This window comes from Astatotilapia calliptera, chromosome 1 (assembly GCF_964374335.1).
Source record: "Astatotilapia calliptera chromosome 1, fAstCal68.1, whole genome shotgun sequence".
NCBI lineage: Eukaryota > Metazoa > Chordata > Actinopteri > Cichliformes > Cichlidae > Astatotilapia > Astatotilapia calliptera.
In genome coordinates, this window is record NC_137422.1 from 34,517,137 (window position 1) to 34,532,576 (window position 15,440).

General features: G+C 38.0%; 1 protein-coding gene across 1 annotated transcript; it reads left to right on the forward strand.

Annotated features, from left to right (window-relative positions):
• Positions 1-1,556: 1,556 nt before the first annotated feature.
• LOC113026138 (aminopeptidase Ey-like) lies at positions 1,557-14,818 on the forward strand. The gene is made up of 21 exons (XM_026174605.2): positions 1,557-1,698; positions 5,091-5,700; positions 6,521-6,663; positions 6,818-6,960; positions 7,531-7,657; positions 7,739-7,893; positions 7,980-8,093; positions 8,207-8,350; positions 8,752-8,817; positions 8,937-9,002; positions 10,393-10,565; positions 10,694-10,770; positions 10,856-10,989; positions 11,070-11,125; positions 11,217-11,364; positions 11,556-11,647; positions 12,886-12,996; positions 13,221-13,388; positions 13,600-13,740; positions 14,287-14,368; positions 14,489-14,818. The coding sequence occupies exons 2-21, from the start codon at positions 5,093-5,095 to the stop codon at positions 14,645-14,647; spliced, it is 2,907 nt and encodes a 968-aa protein (XP_026030390.1). The 5' UTR covers positions 1,557-1,698; positions 5,091-5,092; the 3' UTR covers positions 14,648-14,818.
• Positions 14,819-15,440: the final 622 nt, after the last annotated feature.

Genomic DNA, 15,440 nt, shown 5'->3' on the forward strand with positions numbered 1-15,440 from the left:
CAAGCTGGCTGCTCACTTAAGATCAGTTATATCTGCGCTGACGTTCAAAAACAAACTCCAAATCTCTTTGTTCACACAGGCCTGCACTCAATAACTAAGCGTGTTTTTATGTTTTTTTTTATCTTCTGTGTTAAGCACACTGAGCTTACATATGTATATATTTTCCAAAGTTCATGTGTGAAAACAGCTTGCCTTTAATCCAAACTTCATGTCACATTTCAAACTGATTTCCCATGAATAAACTTGCATTTGTACCTGTTCTTGGTGTGTTTATTGCAAACGGGCAGTAACTATAGATTCCTCTTTTCTTCCCATCGTTGTTTACTGACAATTTCTGCAGCTTTTGAGTTTTTAATTGAAGTGGATGAGTTTACATTTAGAATAATAGTACATGTTTCATTACGCATTTTGGCTTTTTTAAACTTAATTATTACATTTTTAATCACCTGCCAAATCAAAATAAAAGACCTGCAAACCCTAAAGAGTTAACATAGATGAATGGAGTCGTTTTTCCCCATTGAGCAGTGACAGGTTAAAAACTTTCCCATAAAATATCTCATTAGAAACATAATAGGTCATAAGAAGGGTTGTTTTTCTAAGCTGAGCGCTTGGATGAACTTTCCCTGTCAGGAGCATCTCACTGCAGGTCTAATCCTGACAATACAAGCTTGTACTTTTAGCCGCAGGAATGTAATCAGATGGAAAACGGAGTCTTTTCCAATATATTTTTAAAAGGAATCATCTGCCGGTAATTACAGTCTGTGTAATTACAGTCTTATTGGAAGCCTCAGCATCTGTCAAAAAAAAGATATACGGGATAAAGATGTCAAATTAGTCATTCTTGTTTCTACTCGTTTGAAACGGATGTTACACTTCAAGGTGAAACGATGAGCTGGTGAAAGTTTTTACCAATATGTTTAACATTAACACTAAGGTTAATAAAACATTATTCACTTTCCTCTTACACTCTATTGATTTTTTTAAACTCATATAGAGTCTGTCTGTAATGACGGTGAAGCTGCTTATATTCAATTTAATTAAATTAATTAAATTTCTTACTTGGCTTAATTTTAATTACTAAACGAACAAAAGAACAGGACAATTTAGGATAAGAGCGGAACAAACAATGTATGCAAATAATGACAACAACAATGATAATAATTATAATGATGATAATCATTATCTTCTTCTCATAGTCATGGTCGTCATGGCCTATGCGGTGTATTCCTGCATCTGTAATGTAGTGCATTACACAATATCTACAATATCCACACAATAAAGAATACAGATGGAAAATCGATATGATAGAACATTATAGTATTAACGTAATTGTAATAGTAATAATACCTCTATCATGAAATACCTGGAACACAGGTGTGCTGGAGAAATGCCAGTAAACATAACATTGACCTTATCAAGACAAGACACAACAAGTCCAGAAGTATCTGCAGTTCTGGCTTTATGACATCAGTGCTTGTGTAATAGCTTCCAATGTTATTTGTACGCAGTCACTGTCGGCTCAAATCTGAGAAAGTCCCAGCTGATTCAGTAAGTATTTTCCTTTATCATCAAAATAACAGGACATATTTATTCTGGTGAAGCAGCCGCTTTGCTCAAAGTTTGGAGGACAACAAGATAGTTGGATCCACAGGTGAAAAGGAAACTGAAACCAGTGACTTGATGCTAAGTAAATTCAAGGTAAGAAAAATGTTCTACTGTTTGTGTTTCTAGCTGAAGGTTTAGAGTTACAATGTATTTTTAGTCATTTTTATGTGTGTGTGTGTGTGTGTGTGTGTGTGTGTGTGTGTGTGTGTGTGTGTGTGTGCGCGCGTGCACTTTGTTTAACCATTTCAACCGTGAAGTATGAAAAAAGCAAGACTATCCGAAGTGATATGCATCAAAAAATGTTTTTGTTTTAGTGCAAAAACTACTTTTATATAGAAAAAGAAGGATAGAGAAAGAAGATCTTTTTCGCTTTTCTTCATAAGAGAGGGTTGAGAGTAGTGTTTGGGTTATCACTTTAGATCTCACACTTAAGACCACCCACACAGCAAAACTCATTCATAAGATGATCAAGAGAACGCTGCCAAATATTTAAAGGTGAAAGATGAAAAACCTTTGAAGAACATGTCTAAAATATTAAAAGTTTAAGGACACTTCACATTAGATGACCACCAGAACGTTTTTGAACCAAATTTAACCCCATTTTAGTCTTGATGGGTTTGTACTATCTTGACATTTTTTTTCACACATCTAGTCAACAAAAAATTGCGCTCTGAGTAAACAAGGCCCAAAGGATTGATAATCAGTTGAACTGGACTGAATTAAAGTCTTTGTAAAATCCCAAAAAGACAACTTTTAATAAACTTTAAATGTTAAAGGGCCTCTTTTTAAAGTCTATCACTGCCTGAGGCTGGAAAACAATGTCCACATATGTCTGCTACTTGGTAGGGAGAAAGATCAAAGATAAAATGTACATTTAAACAATTTATTTTGCATCATAGAAACATTGGACAGTTATCTCATTAACTGCAACGATTTGCATACTTTTCCAGAAAAATTATTTAAGCAATGTATAGAGACAAGCACAAAACTCTCATTTCAGTTTACTGTTATATTGGAGTCAAAGCATTTTTTCTGTTCCTACATAAATCAGAAAATATTTTTGTGAGTGAAACATATTTCATATAAATCCAGCTCTAAATGATACAGTGGCTTGCAAAAGTATTCGGCCCCCTTGAACTTTCCCACATTTTGTCACAGTCACAAAGATAAATCAATTGTATTGGAATTCCACGTGAAAGACCAATAGAGGTCCGAGGATCTGAAAACTGCTGTTCACAAACGCTGTCCATCTAATCTGACTGAGCTGGAGCTGTTTTGCAAAGAAGAATGGGCAAGGATTTCAGTCTCTAGATGTGCAAAGCTGGTAGAGACATACCCTAAAAGTCTGGTAGCTGTAATTGCACCAAAAGGTGGTTCTACAAAGTATTGACTCAAGGGGGCTGAATAATTACGCACACCCCACTTTTCAGTTATTTATTTGTAAAAAATGTTTGGAATCATGTATGATTTTCGTTCCTCTTCTCACGTGTACACCAATTTGTGTTGGTCTTTCACGTGGAATTCCAATAAAACTGATTCATGTTTGTGGCTGTAATGTGACAAAATGTGGAAAAGTTCAAGGGGGCCGAATACTTTTACAAGCCACTGTATGTACAACTTTCATATTTTAGACAAGATGGAACTTTAGGTTCATGCATGTAAACTGGAGATCCTTGACTGGTGTGAGAAAAACACTAATTTAGGGAAAATAGCCTGAAAAACTCATGAATTGTTTTGAATGCATGGGTAGCTGCTAAATATAATCCTGTATACATGTAAGATTTTGGTCCTGTTATGTGTTTCAGATTAAAAATAGTGAATCTTTTAAGAAAAAAAGATTATTTTGCTTCGTGTTGCTCAGTGCAGAGGGGGCTGGATAATATAAATGTATATTATGTCCACAATATGATTATGAATCTACCCTAAACAGAGGCCACTGTGTGAATTTGATCTGCCTCATTGGATGGTGACAGCACGTTGCCATCCTTTGCAGATAAAACCACAACATTTTCCAGCTGACAAATATCACTAAAAGGCCAAAACCAACAATGAATTGCAATAAATATGTTAAGCTCCCTTGATTCACAGTTACAATGGATAATATTTGAACATATGGGAACCAGTTTATTAAAAAACAGTGACAGAGAAGAAAAATGATTACACTCTCACTTTCCAGAAACAACTTTCTGGTTGTGAAACTTATGGGATTTGGTGATAATAAGTAAGAAAAAATTGAAAATCGCTCAAGTTAAATAAACATGCAGCTGGACTTCTCATGCAGTGCTACTGGAATGCAGAGTTTTGCCTTTTTGAGGACATACGGGAAAACATTACAAAACCGTTGTGGAATAAACACAAATGCTGTATAATATGCAGCAGTTATGAAAAGAACTGTGTGGCATATGCCTGCTCTACAGCCGCCAAATAACATGGAATAAAAATAAAGTTGTGCCTCAATGAATAGTGAATATTTTCAGATGGGGACCAGCTACCCCAATACCGTTTCTGTAAGCCTTTATTCTGACTCCTGCGTTGTTAGGCCATTAGAAACAGACCCATGTGACACATTAGTCACATGGATCTGAAGCAGCTCAGATGTGACTACTAAGATTTTTGTAGATGTAATATGATATCATAATAGCTAATGTATTACAGAGAAATGTAATGTGATCACAGTACTATTTTGCTTTGCAATGCATCACCCTGTGCTGGTGGCAAAACAACCTGAATGAATGCATCCTGGGTGTGGCGTGGGTGATGTAGTAACTACGGTGGTGCTGAGCTGCTTCTCAGCACTGACTGACTCATAAACCACATCTCATTATTACAGTAAACTTTTAAAGATACATGACTCACTTACGCTGAAGTGACGTTGCCAACAGTATACCTATGCTTTCTGTTTAAGTGACACTCATTTTTGCTTTTCTCCTTCTCCTTGTTGACCTAAATCCAGAAATTCAACAATATACTGTTGAACTAATCTAAAAGGCATGTGTTTTCATTTCTAACCCTACAATTTCTCTCTTTTTTAACATCTCCAGTCACTTAGCTGGAGTAAATTTAGATTTTTCACAGCATCTTGGGAAAAAATAAAAGTTTATGGCCTTGTGTAAACCCATACTTAGCCTATTTCATTATGTAATTTTGGCTTCTTGACTTGACGTTTGAAAATTATGCACAGACACATATGCAGACAGACACATAGGAGGCTCTGCCGCAGATCTCCCACCACATAGTTTACAACACACAGAGACGAAACAGGCCAGTTTCTACAGAGGGCCTTTGTTCAGAGCCTTTATGCAGATAAAAAGTTTAAAGATTAGTAGAGCTTACTCTTATCGCTGGAACTTTTTACAACTCAACATTTCTGACTTCAGGACATTTTCTCCGCCCAGGAAATGAATCATTAACTTTGAATCCAGCAAGGTAGGATATAAATTACAATCATTCCCTAATTTCTGTCTTTCTCTTCTTCTCTGGTGAAGACATGGGTAAAGGCTTCTTCATCAGCAAAGTGGTGGCAGTGGTCTGCGTGGTTGTAGCCATCAGTGCTGTGGCCACCATCATAGCCCTCTCAGTTGTTTATGCTCAGGAGAAATCAAAGAATCAAGAGACTCCGGCGACTGCAACGACTGGAACGACTGCTGGACCTGGCACCCAGACCACCACACCCTCCACCCCAAAAGAGCCCTGGCAGCACTACAGACTTCCAGATTCATTGTCTCCTATCTCATACAATGTGACCCTGTGGCCCCGGCTGACTCCCAACCCTGATGGCCTCTACATCTTCAGCGGATACTCCACGGTGCTGTTCACATGCGTGAACGAGACTGACCTCATTCTCATCCACTCCAACAAGCTGAACTTCACAATGTTTGACGGATACCACGCACAGCTGAAAGCTGTGGATGGAGCCTCTGCACCCCAGCTGAAAAAGAGTTGGCTGGAGGTTCCTACTCAGTATCTGGTGATCCAGCTTAGCAGCCCTATGCAGGCCGGCAGCACTTATGAGCTCTTCACAGAGTTTGTCGGAGAGCTGGCTGATGACCTGGGAGGATTCTACAGGAGTGAATATTATGAAGACGGCGTGCGAAAGTATGAACTTCTTTTTTTATTAAGCTTAAGTTCATGACATGATTCAAATGAGCAAAGTGTTGCAAGTTGGACAAGTCCTCTGCTCTTTCTAAAATTTAAATGACAGAATGTTAAACTAAGATTGTAAACATGGGGAAACAGCTAAAAGCTCACAAATTAATTTGTAATGTCTAACAAGTTGCCTCATTCCCAAATTTAAGACTGTTGCATCTAAGTATTACCTAATAGCCACTCCTTAATTTTAACTGTTCTCCCACCATTAATGAAATATCAGATGTGCACTAGTTTAAAAGTAAATGCATGAATTAATACATTTAGAATAACTTTACTTTAAATCAAACCACTGTATGTTTTCATTTTTAATCATTTTAAAAATGTAAAGATTTAATTGTGTAATCACAATCACTTTATGGTAATTTAAATATATATTTATTAAAGTGAAAAACAAAAAAAAACAAAAAACAAAACCGTATGTATTGTATATGATCACTTGGAGCCTAAATGCAAGCACCTTCACAGCCAGGCTATGATTCATGGACATCAACCAATGTAGTTTTAACAAAACCACTAATATTATGAAATGAAGTCAAATAAGAACTCAATACAAAACCAAGTTTTGCTTTTGGACCTCTGTAATTAAAGCTGATATGTGTAGGATTTAAAATACAAAACACTCATCTTGATAAGGATTTAATGAAAGTCACGGTCAAGTTTGTTTTAAACTTTCCATTTAAAGAAAATCAAGTACGTCAAAAAGAATTCAACACCTGACTCGATTATGTGGATGTAATTATTACGTTCTCTCTTCTTCCATTATCAGAATTTTGGCCACGACTCAAATGCAGCCGACGGACGCGAGGAAAGCCTTCCCCTGCTTCGATGAACCAGCTATGAAAGCCGTCTTCCACATGACTCTCATTCACCCTCACGGGACTGTGGCTCTGTCTAACTCCATGAACTATGGCAAGTTCTATTCTTGTTTAGTGTTCAGAGCAACATTTAACGTATCAACTGCCCCCGTGTGACGACTTTAAATTAATCTCAATTACATTTTGTCTATTTTCCTCTGTTTTCCTCATTTATCATTAATACGGAGCTGTCTCTGACCCCAAAACAGAACCTATAAACATCACCACTCCGGATGGTTTGAATTTAATCCAGACAAGCTTTGGACCCACAGAGATTATGTCAACCTACCTGCTGGCTTTTGTTGTGTGTGACTTTGGATTCATTCAGTCAGATCTAGGTGCAGAGGTTTTGGTGAGTATTTACTAAAGCTTTCAGTTAGAATCACAGAAACTAATGGCAACATATTATTTAATATTTTTGGTTCCTTTTAAATAGATTAAAATAAATAAATAAACTACTATCTCTGGTCTATGTTAGGCCCGATAATTCAAGTTGATCTGTGCTCATGATAGTTTGAATTAAAATTAGAGCAGTGAGGCCTCATATAAAAGATTTTAAAATATATGCAATGCTCATTTCTGCTCTGGATTCTGGTGCACAGGCTGAAATGGATAAATCATGGATGTTGAAGTAAACTATCAGAGATAATAGGTGCTATTTTCAGAGAGAATAATTGCTGCATTAGTTCTTGGAAGAAATGTATTAAACTGAAAATAATCACAGCAATACTCAGTTATTTTCACCTAAACCTGGCCTTTAATGTAATGGATTTTTTTTTACATCACGAGAGCGGCTGTTTTCCCTCTCTGCTGGTCACAGTGATTGTTTGCTGCCCTCTGCTGGACTCAGAGCTCACTTCAGCTCTCAGGTCCACATGCATTTCCTTCTGTCTGGTTAATACAGCTGTTTTCCCTTTTTCAGATCAGGATCTGGGCTCGCAGGAAGGCTATAGATGAGGGCCAGGGTGCATATGCTCTGGAGAAGACTGGACCCATACTGTCTTTCTTTGAGAAGTACTACAAAATTCCCTACCCCCTTAAAAAGTCAGGTGAGAACAACAAATACCTAGGAAAACAACAACAAAAAGGACCATATATAATCCAAAAATGACATCTTTGATAAATTTCAGACCAGATCGCTCTGCCTGACTTCAGTGCTGGAGCCATGGAGAACTGGGGTCTGATCACCTACAGAGAGACTGCGCTCTTATACAATCCTGCAGTGTCATCTAACGGAGATAAAGAGTGGGTGGCAACAGTCATCTCCCACGAGCTGGCTCATATGGTACCTAACAAACCTTAACTGTAAATATGGTAAGACTAAAATATGTTTACAAACCAATACAGTGACATGAAGCTTTGTCCTCACAGTGGTTTGGAAACTTAGTGACCACGAGGTGGTGGAATGACTTGTGGCTTAATGAGGGATTTGCCACCTACGTTTCTTATCTTGGAGCCAACTACACAGAGCCAGACTGGAATATGGTGAGTTTTTTGTTGTTGTTGTTGTTGTTGTAGTTTTACGCAGAGGTCAATTTAAAATTTAATAATGCGTCTGGTTGGAACACAGTACAAATATTTCTCCATGTCTTTTCCAGAGCGATTTAATAGTTTTGAACGAGATCATTGGTGTGATGGCTGTGGACGCTTTGGCCTCTTCCCATCCCCTCTCATCCAAAGAGGCGGACGTCATGAGACCAGAGGACATAAATGCACTGTTTGACTCCATCACATACAGCAAGGTGCAGTGTAATTTACAACAGAACTAAACTACAGTAACCCAGTGTGTTGTATTCTTCAAGCTCCGCTAATCAAGTTACTGACCCAGTGTGTTGTTAGGACAACTTCATTAGGAACTTCACTTTCAGAAATATGGGTTCAATTACTGGACCTGAAGATGACTACTATAGTCGTATTTGATTTGATTTGACTGTTACTTACATATACAAATCTACTTCCATGTGCATCGACATATAATCAATAGCTACATAGCTATCACTAGAGGATCACAACTTAAATCGTTAATGTACAAAAAAGTACTCCAATCAAGGGTATAATGGCAGATTCTTTCCCAAGAGTTTAAAAATGAGCATAACTGGACTTTTTTGGTAGTTCTTTTAACAGCTGATATGTTTCTTCACAGGGAGCTGCAGTTCTCAGGATGCTCTCCAGCTTCATCACCGAGGAGGTCTTTTCAAATGGACTCAGTGTGAGTACTGTTAATTCAACTTATAAGGTTCTGTCCACAAATCAGGAGAAATGTTAATGTGCTCATATCAGCATTTTATTGACATGCATCAATCTAAGTCATTCATAATTTGTCTACAGATGTATTTAGAAGAGTTCAAATATAAAAACACAGTCTACCAAGACCTGTGGAAGAACCTGCAAACGGTAAGTTTGTAACACTTAAAAAAAATGTATTTTTTAAAATGTATTCATTCATTTGTTGGTTTATTTATTTATTTATTTATTTATTATTATTTAAATGTGAAAATATGATTTAAAAAGGAAAATGTCTTATTATATTTATTTTATTATTAATTTATGTTAAGACTATTAAAAGAATAACAACAGCAAGATGTTTCCTCATATGTCCTAATATAACTGGATCAATTATCCTCTGAAGCAAATTGTGTGATGGAGCCAAGAACTATGGGTATTGTAGTGAGTGGGACTATAGGGAGCATGGCTCAGTGTTAGCACTGTTGCCTCATCACAAGTGGGTCCTCGGTTCTAACCCAGTCAGAAACCTTCTGTCTAGAGTTTGTAGGTTCTTGCAGGGTTTTTTATTCCAGCAACAAACATGCATACTGCTTTTTCTTTTACATTTCTGTTAAAACAGGAGAATGTTGATTTTAAACATGGCCACGTTTTAAAGAAAGAGGTCCATGTATGAACAACTAATCCAACTAAGCTGAAAGATCTGGCTTCAGATTGCTTTAAACGCTCCACTTCAGTCCGTTTTTTCTTGTCTTACTTCTGAATGTTAATGAGGTTATTTCAGGCACACTCAGAGTACAGACAACCCAACAATGTCTTAATCAAAACTTTGGATTGTGTGGGGTAACCCATCAGAACAGAGTGAGTTCAAAGGCAGGGTATCCTTAAGGGTCCATTAACCCACCATATCAGTCGTGCTGTGCATGAACATTGAGGGTGCCACATCTCTGTGGTGGTTTATACATCTGCCTATGGAAAGGTTCCTTGTTTGAAAAGAGGACAAGATACAAATGTCTTTGGAGTGTTTTGAGGGAAAGGCAAAAATCTGCCAAACTGGCTGTACTGCTGCAGTATTTGCCTGAATAACAGGTTTCGTGTGGAGCTGATGGTAGTGAAGAAGAAGTCAGATTACAAAAACTGAGAGGTGCACAGCCAAAAAAAACTCCAAAATGAGGCTTGTGCGTTGCGAGTATAATGGGTCCAAATGAGAGAGAAAACAAATTGTTTCAGACCGTGTTTCAGAACGTGAATGGCCTCCTTCCATTTCTGTATAAATAACATTAATGTTTCTACTATATTATAGCTTTCCACCCAGTTTAAATGTACTTAAAAAAATGCTGAACTAGTGACTGCAACACAAAGATCACTGCAGAGTATGAGATGAGCAATTTAAAAGTGCGATGACTTCATCATTTACGATAATAAATAAATAAACGATGATGACTTATACTTGAAAAAAATATCAAAAATATTCTTTGTTACTGACCATACTGAAATGTGAAAAGGAGCTGACACACAGATTGTTATACTATTATATTAATTCGGTTGTTCTTGTTATCAGGCAGTGGATAATGCTGGCATACAGCTGCCCCACTCTGTGGAAGTGATTATGAACCGGTGGATCCTACAGATGGGATTCCCAGTGGTCACCATCGACACCAGTACTGGAAAAATCTCTCAGAAGCACTTCCTGTTGAACCCAGATTCTGTGGTGGACGTACCTTCAGAGTTCAAGTATGATCCTTTTTTTCATGTTTCATGAGCACATTTTTTAACATGTTCTGATCATGTCATGTTAAAATCACCCGCTCTCTTCTCTCACCTTATTTACTTACATGTGTGTCTGGCTGATGTGGCTCCAGTTATGAGTGGTTTGTCCCTATTACCTGGATTAAGACTGGTGCAGCTAAAGATCAGTACTGGCTTCTTACCAAAGAAGGTAAGATTTACTGTGTTTCGGGTCACTGTAGTTTGGCAAAGATAAATTAAAACGATTAATTCGTTTTTAATCTTCACCCAAACAGCAACAAACCCAGACATGACGATTGGTGCTAGTGAATGGTTGATAGCCAACATAGACATGAAGGGCTTTTATAGAGTAAATTATGATTCTGAAAACTGGGACCGTATCCTCACCAAGCTGAGCACCCAACATCAGGTATAACACCTAGAATACCTCTGCGTCATCTCGTAATAGCTACGATTGCCTCCAAACTAATTTTTTAATGTGCCTTTTAGGCTATTCCAGTGATCAACCGCGCTCAGATTATTGACGATGCATTTAACCTGGCAAGGTGAGGCCATGCTTTTTGATTTTATTTTATTTTTAGCAGTACTGCTAAATACTGAAATAAACAACTGAACAGCTGTATGGGTTATTTTTAGGGCGAAGATAGTCAGCACAACTCTGGCTCTGAGCACTACGAGGTTCCTCAACGCGGAATTGGAGTACATGCCCTGGCAGACGGCCACTCGCAACTTGGACTACTTCGTCCTCATGTTTGACCGCAGCGAAGTGTACGGACCCATGCAGGTTTGTAGGAAAACTTTAAGGCTCATCATCATCAGTACATCATCAATAAATTAATCCAAACAAGTTTTTGGAACAATGATGATTTGAGATTAATCGTGTAAGTTAATCATAGAAGTAGAAGAGTCAGTGGCAATCAAACGTAGATCATTTTTTCTGCACAGTAAACAAACTGTTTCATCTTCATTCCTCAGGGTTACATAAATAAAAAGGTCACCCCTCTATTTAAACACTTCAAAGATCTCACTGCCAACTGGACAAAGATCCCTGAAAAGCACACCGACCAGTAAGGATGTTAACCTGCTGCCTGTCTTTTTTACTCTTTTGAACATGTTATAAATGCCATGAATGACAATTACATTGTAGGCTAGATAAACCTTATTATCCCAGTTGCAAAAGCCTGCAGTTTGCAAAGAATGTGCCGTCAATGTCATGTAAGACACAGTATTTCACATATCTCTTGAAAGTGTTCACAACAATCATTGATCAAGTCTGCACATAATTCTTCCCTTTCTCTCCCACCACTGCATTTCTATAAGCTAACCTAATCTGGTCAGTTATCATCAAGTTCGCTTTGTGTGTCCTCAATGATTTCCATTAACTTGAGCTATTAGTGCTGCAATGATCTTTTTAGCATTATCAGATCATTTTTCTTGGTGACCCAAAAGGAAATCAAATCAGCTATACTGAACTTATATTGTTAATTAGCACATATTAGCATGATGATATAATAAACCATGTGATGTGAATGTGTTAAAGACATTCTGCGTATTAGCACTGCCAGATAGCATTTAGCTTCAGTTCAATTCGATTCAGTTTTATTTAAACAGCGTCAAATCACAACAATAACGGTCTCCTCAAGGCACTTTATATTGTAAGGTAGACCCAACAGTAATACAACAGAAAAAACCCCAGCAATCATGTAAACCCCCCACCATGATGAAATGCTTTGGCAACTGTGGGAAGGAAGAAACCTGCCATAGAACAAGGCTCAGGCCGGGTGAGGGAAGGAAGACAGGACAAAAGACATGCTGTGGAAGAGAGCAAGAGATTAATAATAACAAATGATTAAATACAGAGAGGTGTATAAACTTATAGTGAGTGAAAAAAGGAGACTGAAGAAAGAGCTTATCTGCTTTTCTGCAGAGTATATCTGCTAGTGTGGCTACAAACTCACATTGTCTCTGCTGCTGAAAGCTACCTGGTTAGCATGACCTTGACAACTTTTACTCCTCCTGGTGTCTAGACACTGGTTGGTGGTCCCTGAATTCTCTTTTGCCACATAGCAAGGTTAACATCCACTGAGAGTGTGAAATGTGCAGCACTCCACACTCCATTATGAGTACTACAGTACTTTTGGGTACTCGCAGAGCCCTGAATGCAGTCAGTTAAACACTTTGCATGCTCCACACTTCTAGCATTCAGAAATGTGAAATACATTTTGAGCCATGTGTCTTTGGCTATGCCTCGTCTTAATGGATAGCGTCATTAATGTTTGCATTCTCCTGACTCGCTTACATCCAGGTACAATCAGGTGAACGCACTCTCCTGGGGCTGCAGCACAGGAGTGGAGGGTTGTAAGGAACTGACAACAGCGTGGTTCAAAGAGTGGATGGACAACCCTGATAATAACAAGTACGTTAAACAACAATTATTACTTATATTCATCCCCTTTGCTTCTTGTATAATCATATATTCTTACTTCATATGTTTGCCTACACTATAGGTATTCACTACCATACTTTAACTTTTATTAGATATACATTTCCCAAACATTTTAGCTCTGATCTGACATGTATGATTCTGTTTTGGGCAGTGATTGTCATCACCTTTTTTCCTGTCTTGTTCAAACCATCCAGGATTAGCCCCAACTTGAGGACCACAGTGTACTGCAGTGCAATTGCTGAAGGAGGAGTGGTGGAGTGGGACTTTGCCTGGGGAATGTATAGGAATGCTACCATTGCCTCGGAGGCTGAAAAACTTTTGTATGCTCTGTCCTGCACCAAACAGCCCTGGCTGCTGAACAGGTCAGTTGCAATAGCAGCTGGGTAACGCTCTGCCCTTTCATTTGGTACTTCTTAGGTAATATAACATTTTACAGACTGGTCTGAGTGACTTTTACAACACCTTTGATGATGCATTTTGTCTTTCAGCCTCACTGTAATTGTGTTTTATCAGAATCAGAATCAGAGTCAGAATATTTTATTAATCCATATTATTATGTAAATGATCTTTTAGGTATCTGGAATACTGTCTGGTCCCAGAGATGATCCGTAAGCAGGATGCCACCTTCACCATCAATTACATTGCCGGTAATCCAATTGGACAGCCCCTGGCTTGGGACTTTATTAGAGCCAACTGGGATCACATTTTCAATAAGTGAGTTTTCTCCTTATTTAATAATAATATGTACAATACTATGCATATTTTAGTAATCCTCTGTAAGGAAATTACTCTCTGCATTTAACCCATTCACTCAGTGAAGCAGTGGACAGCCACCAATCCAGCACCCGGGGAGCAGTGTGTAGGGACGGTACCTTGCTCAGGGGTACCTCAGGGTAGCCATTCTGTAGATTTGACCCCCCATCCTTCCATTAATGGGGCGACCACTTTGCCTACTGAGCTATCCCTGCTTTACATAGCATAGCCAGTTTCCCACATGCATTGCATCCCTGAACTTTTCCAGGACTTACCTGACAAAGGACCATGTTAAAGCGCTTTAATTGTAGTTGCACTAGTTTCTAGTAGTGCAAATGCATATGACATTTCATGTGATACGCACAATATTTGGCAATACAAATTAAAAATGGATATTTCCTTGATTCTGGAGGCATATTGGGATGAACGTGCACAGCCAAAGAGCTGTTGTCATACGTAGCTGTTTGCATACTGATAAAAGCCCTCTAATGTTTGCCTTTTCTTCAGCTATGGTGGAGGATCAATGTCCTTTGGAAGACTTATTAATGGAGTGACCAAACGTTTCTCCTCTGAGTTTGAGTATAAGCAGGTACATTTTCTTTTCACCTCCATATTTTCAGATAAAATTAAATACTTGCTAACATTGCTACAATTACAGCAAATTAGTGTCAGTTTTAAATGTCCGTTTTTTCACATTCTTCCTCTATAGCTGCTGCAGTTTAAAGAAGACAACATAAACCAACTTGGCTCAGCTGCCTCATCTCTTGAGCAGGCGCTTGAGAGAACCAAGGCCAACATGGACTGGTTGGCTCTGAATAAGAAACTAGTGTTTGACTGGTTCACCAATGAAATCTCAGGGACAGTTTGATAACTGAAACACAGTTTTCACTTTTTAAATGTCGAAAATGTTCAAATCTTTAACTTTGCTGAAAGCAAATGTATTTTTGAAATATGTATATTTTAAATGTATTGGAGATTTTTTTAATTGTAAATTTTTGATTAAAAAAGGCTTTTTAAGAATAAAAAAGGATTTGATTAATTCTCTTTGTTTTTGTGTGTGTTGGCACGTTAACTTTTAATATGTTATAGGGTTAGCTTGTCGTCCCCATTTTTAAATATTAGGCAGATGTAAGTACATAGAAAAAATGTTTTGAAGTCTTAATTTGTTACTTTTTGTAATTCTGAGGGTAGATAAAAGAGTCAGTTTGTCTGCAAAATGCCACACTGGAAATGAATGTTTGAAAAGTTTTGGTTGTTCTTTGCTCCAGACATCTGTTCAGCATCATAGATCACACTGTGAAGCATCAACTTACAAGTGTGATGGGGCAAAATTGTATAAATAAAGCATCCCAATGAGACACGCTCAGTCTGTTTAACAGTCAAGTCTGAAATTATATCAGACCCAAACATTGATTAATTAATTAATTTTTTAAAAAAGGATCTCAGCCATCAAGTAATGTTTACACAGGATGTTAAAGGGTGCTGACTGACTGGTTCTAGTTCAGCTGTCATTTCTCTCAGTGGGGGTCTTTCCTTAAAGACTTTAGAGGGGATGTGCTCCTTGTTTAGCACCTCATTGTCCTGCAGCTGCAGTGTTTGTTTAGGAAGGAAGTGGCAGGCAAGCTACAAGTCTACATCATTCATGATGCCAAAAGTAAATG

What these genes read in the sequence shown, in the direction of transcription:
- LOC113026138 (XM_026174605.2), top strand. Translation starts at nt 5,093, where the DNA reads ATGGGTAAAGGCTTCTTCATCAGCAAAGTGGTGGCAGTGGTCTGCGTG. An exon ending in TGTGGAAGAACCTGCAAACG is followed by an intron (nt 9,003 to 10,392) that starts GTAAGTTTGTAA and finishes TCTTGTTATCAG; the next exon opens with GCAGTGGATAATGCTGGCAT. An exon ending in GATGCATTTAACCTGGCAAG is followed by an intron (nt 11,126 to 11,216) that starts GTGAGGCCATGC and finishes GGTTATTTTTAG; the next exon opens with GGCGAAGATAGTCAGCACAA.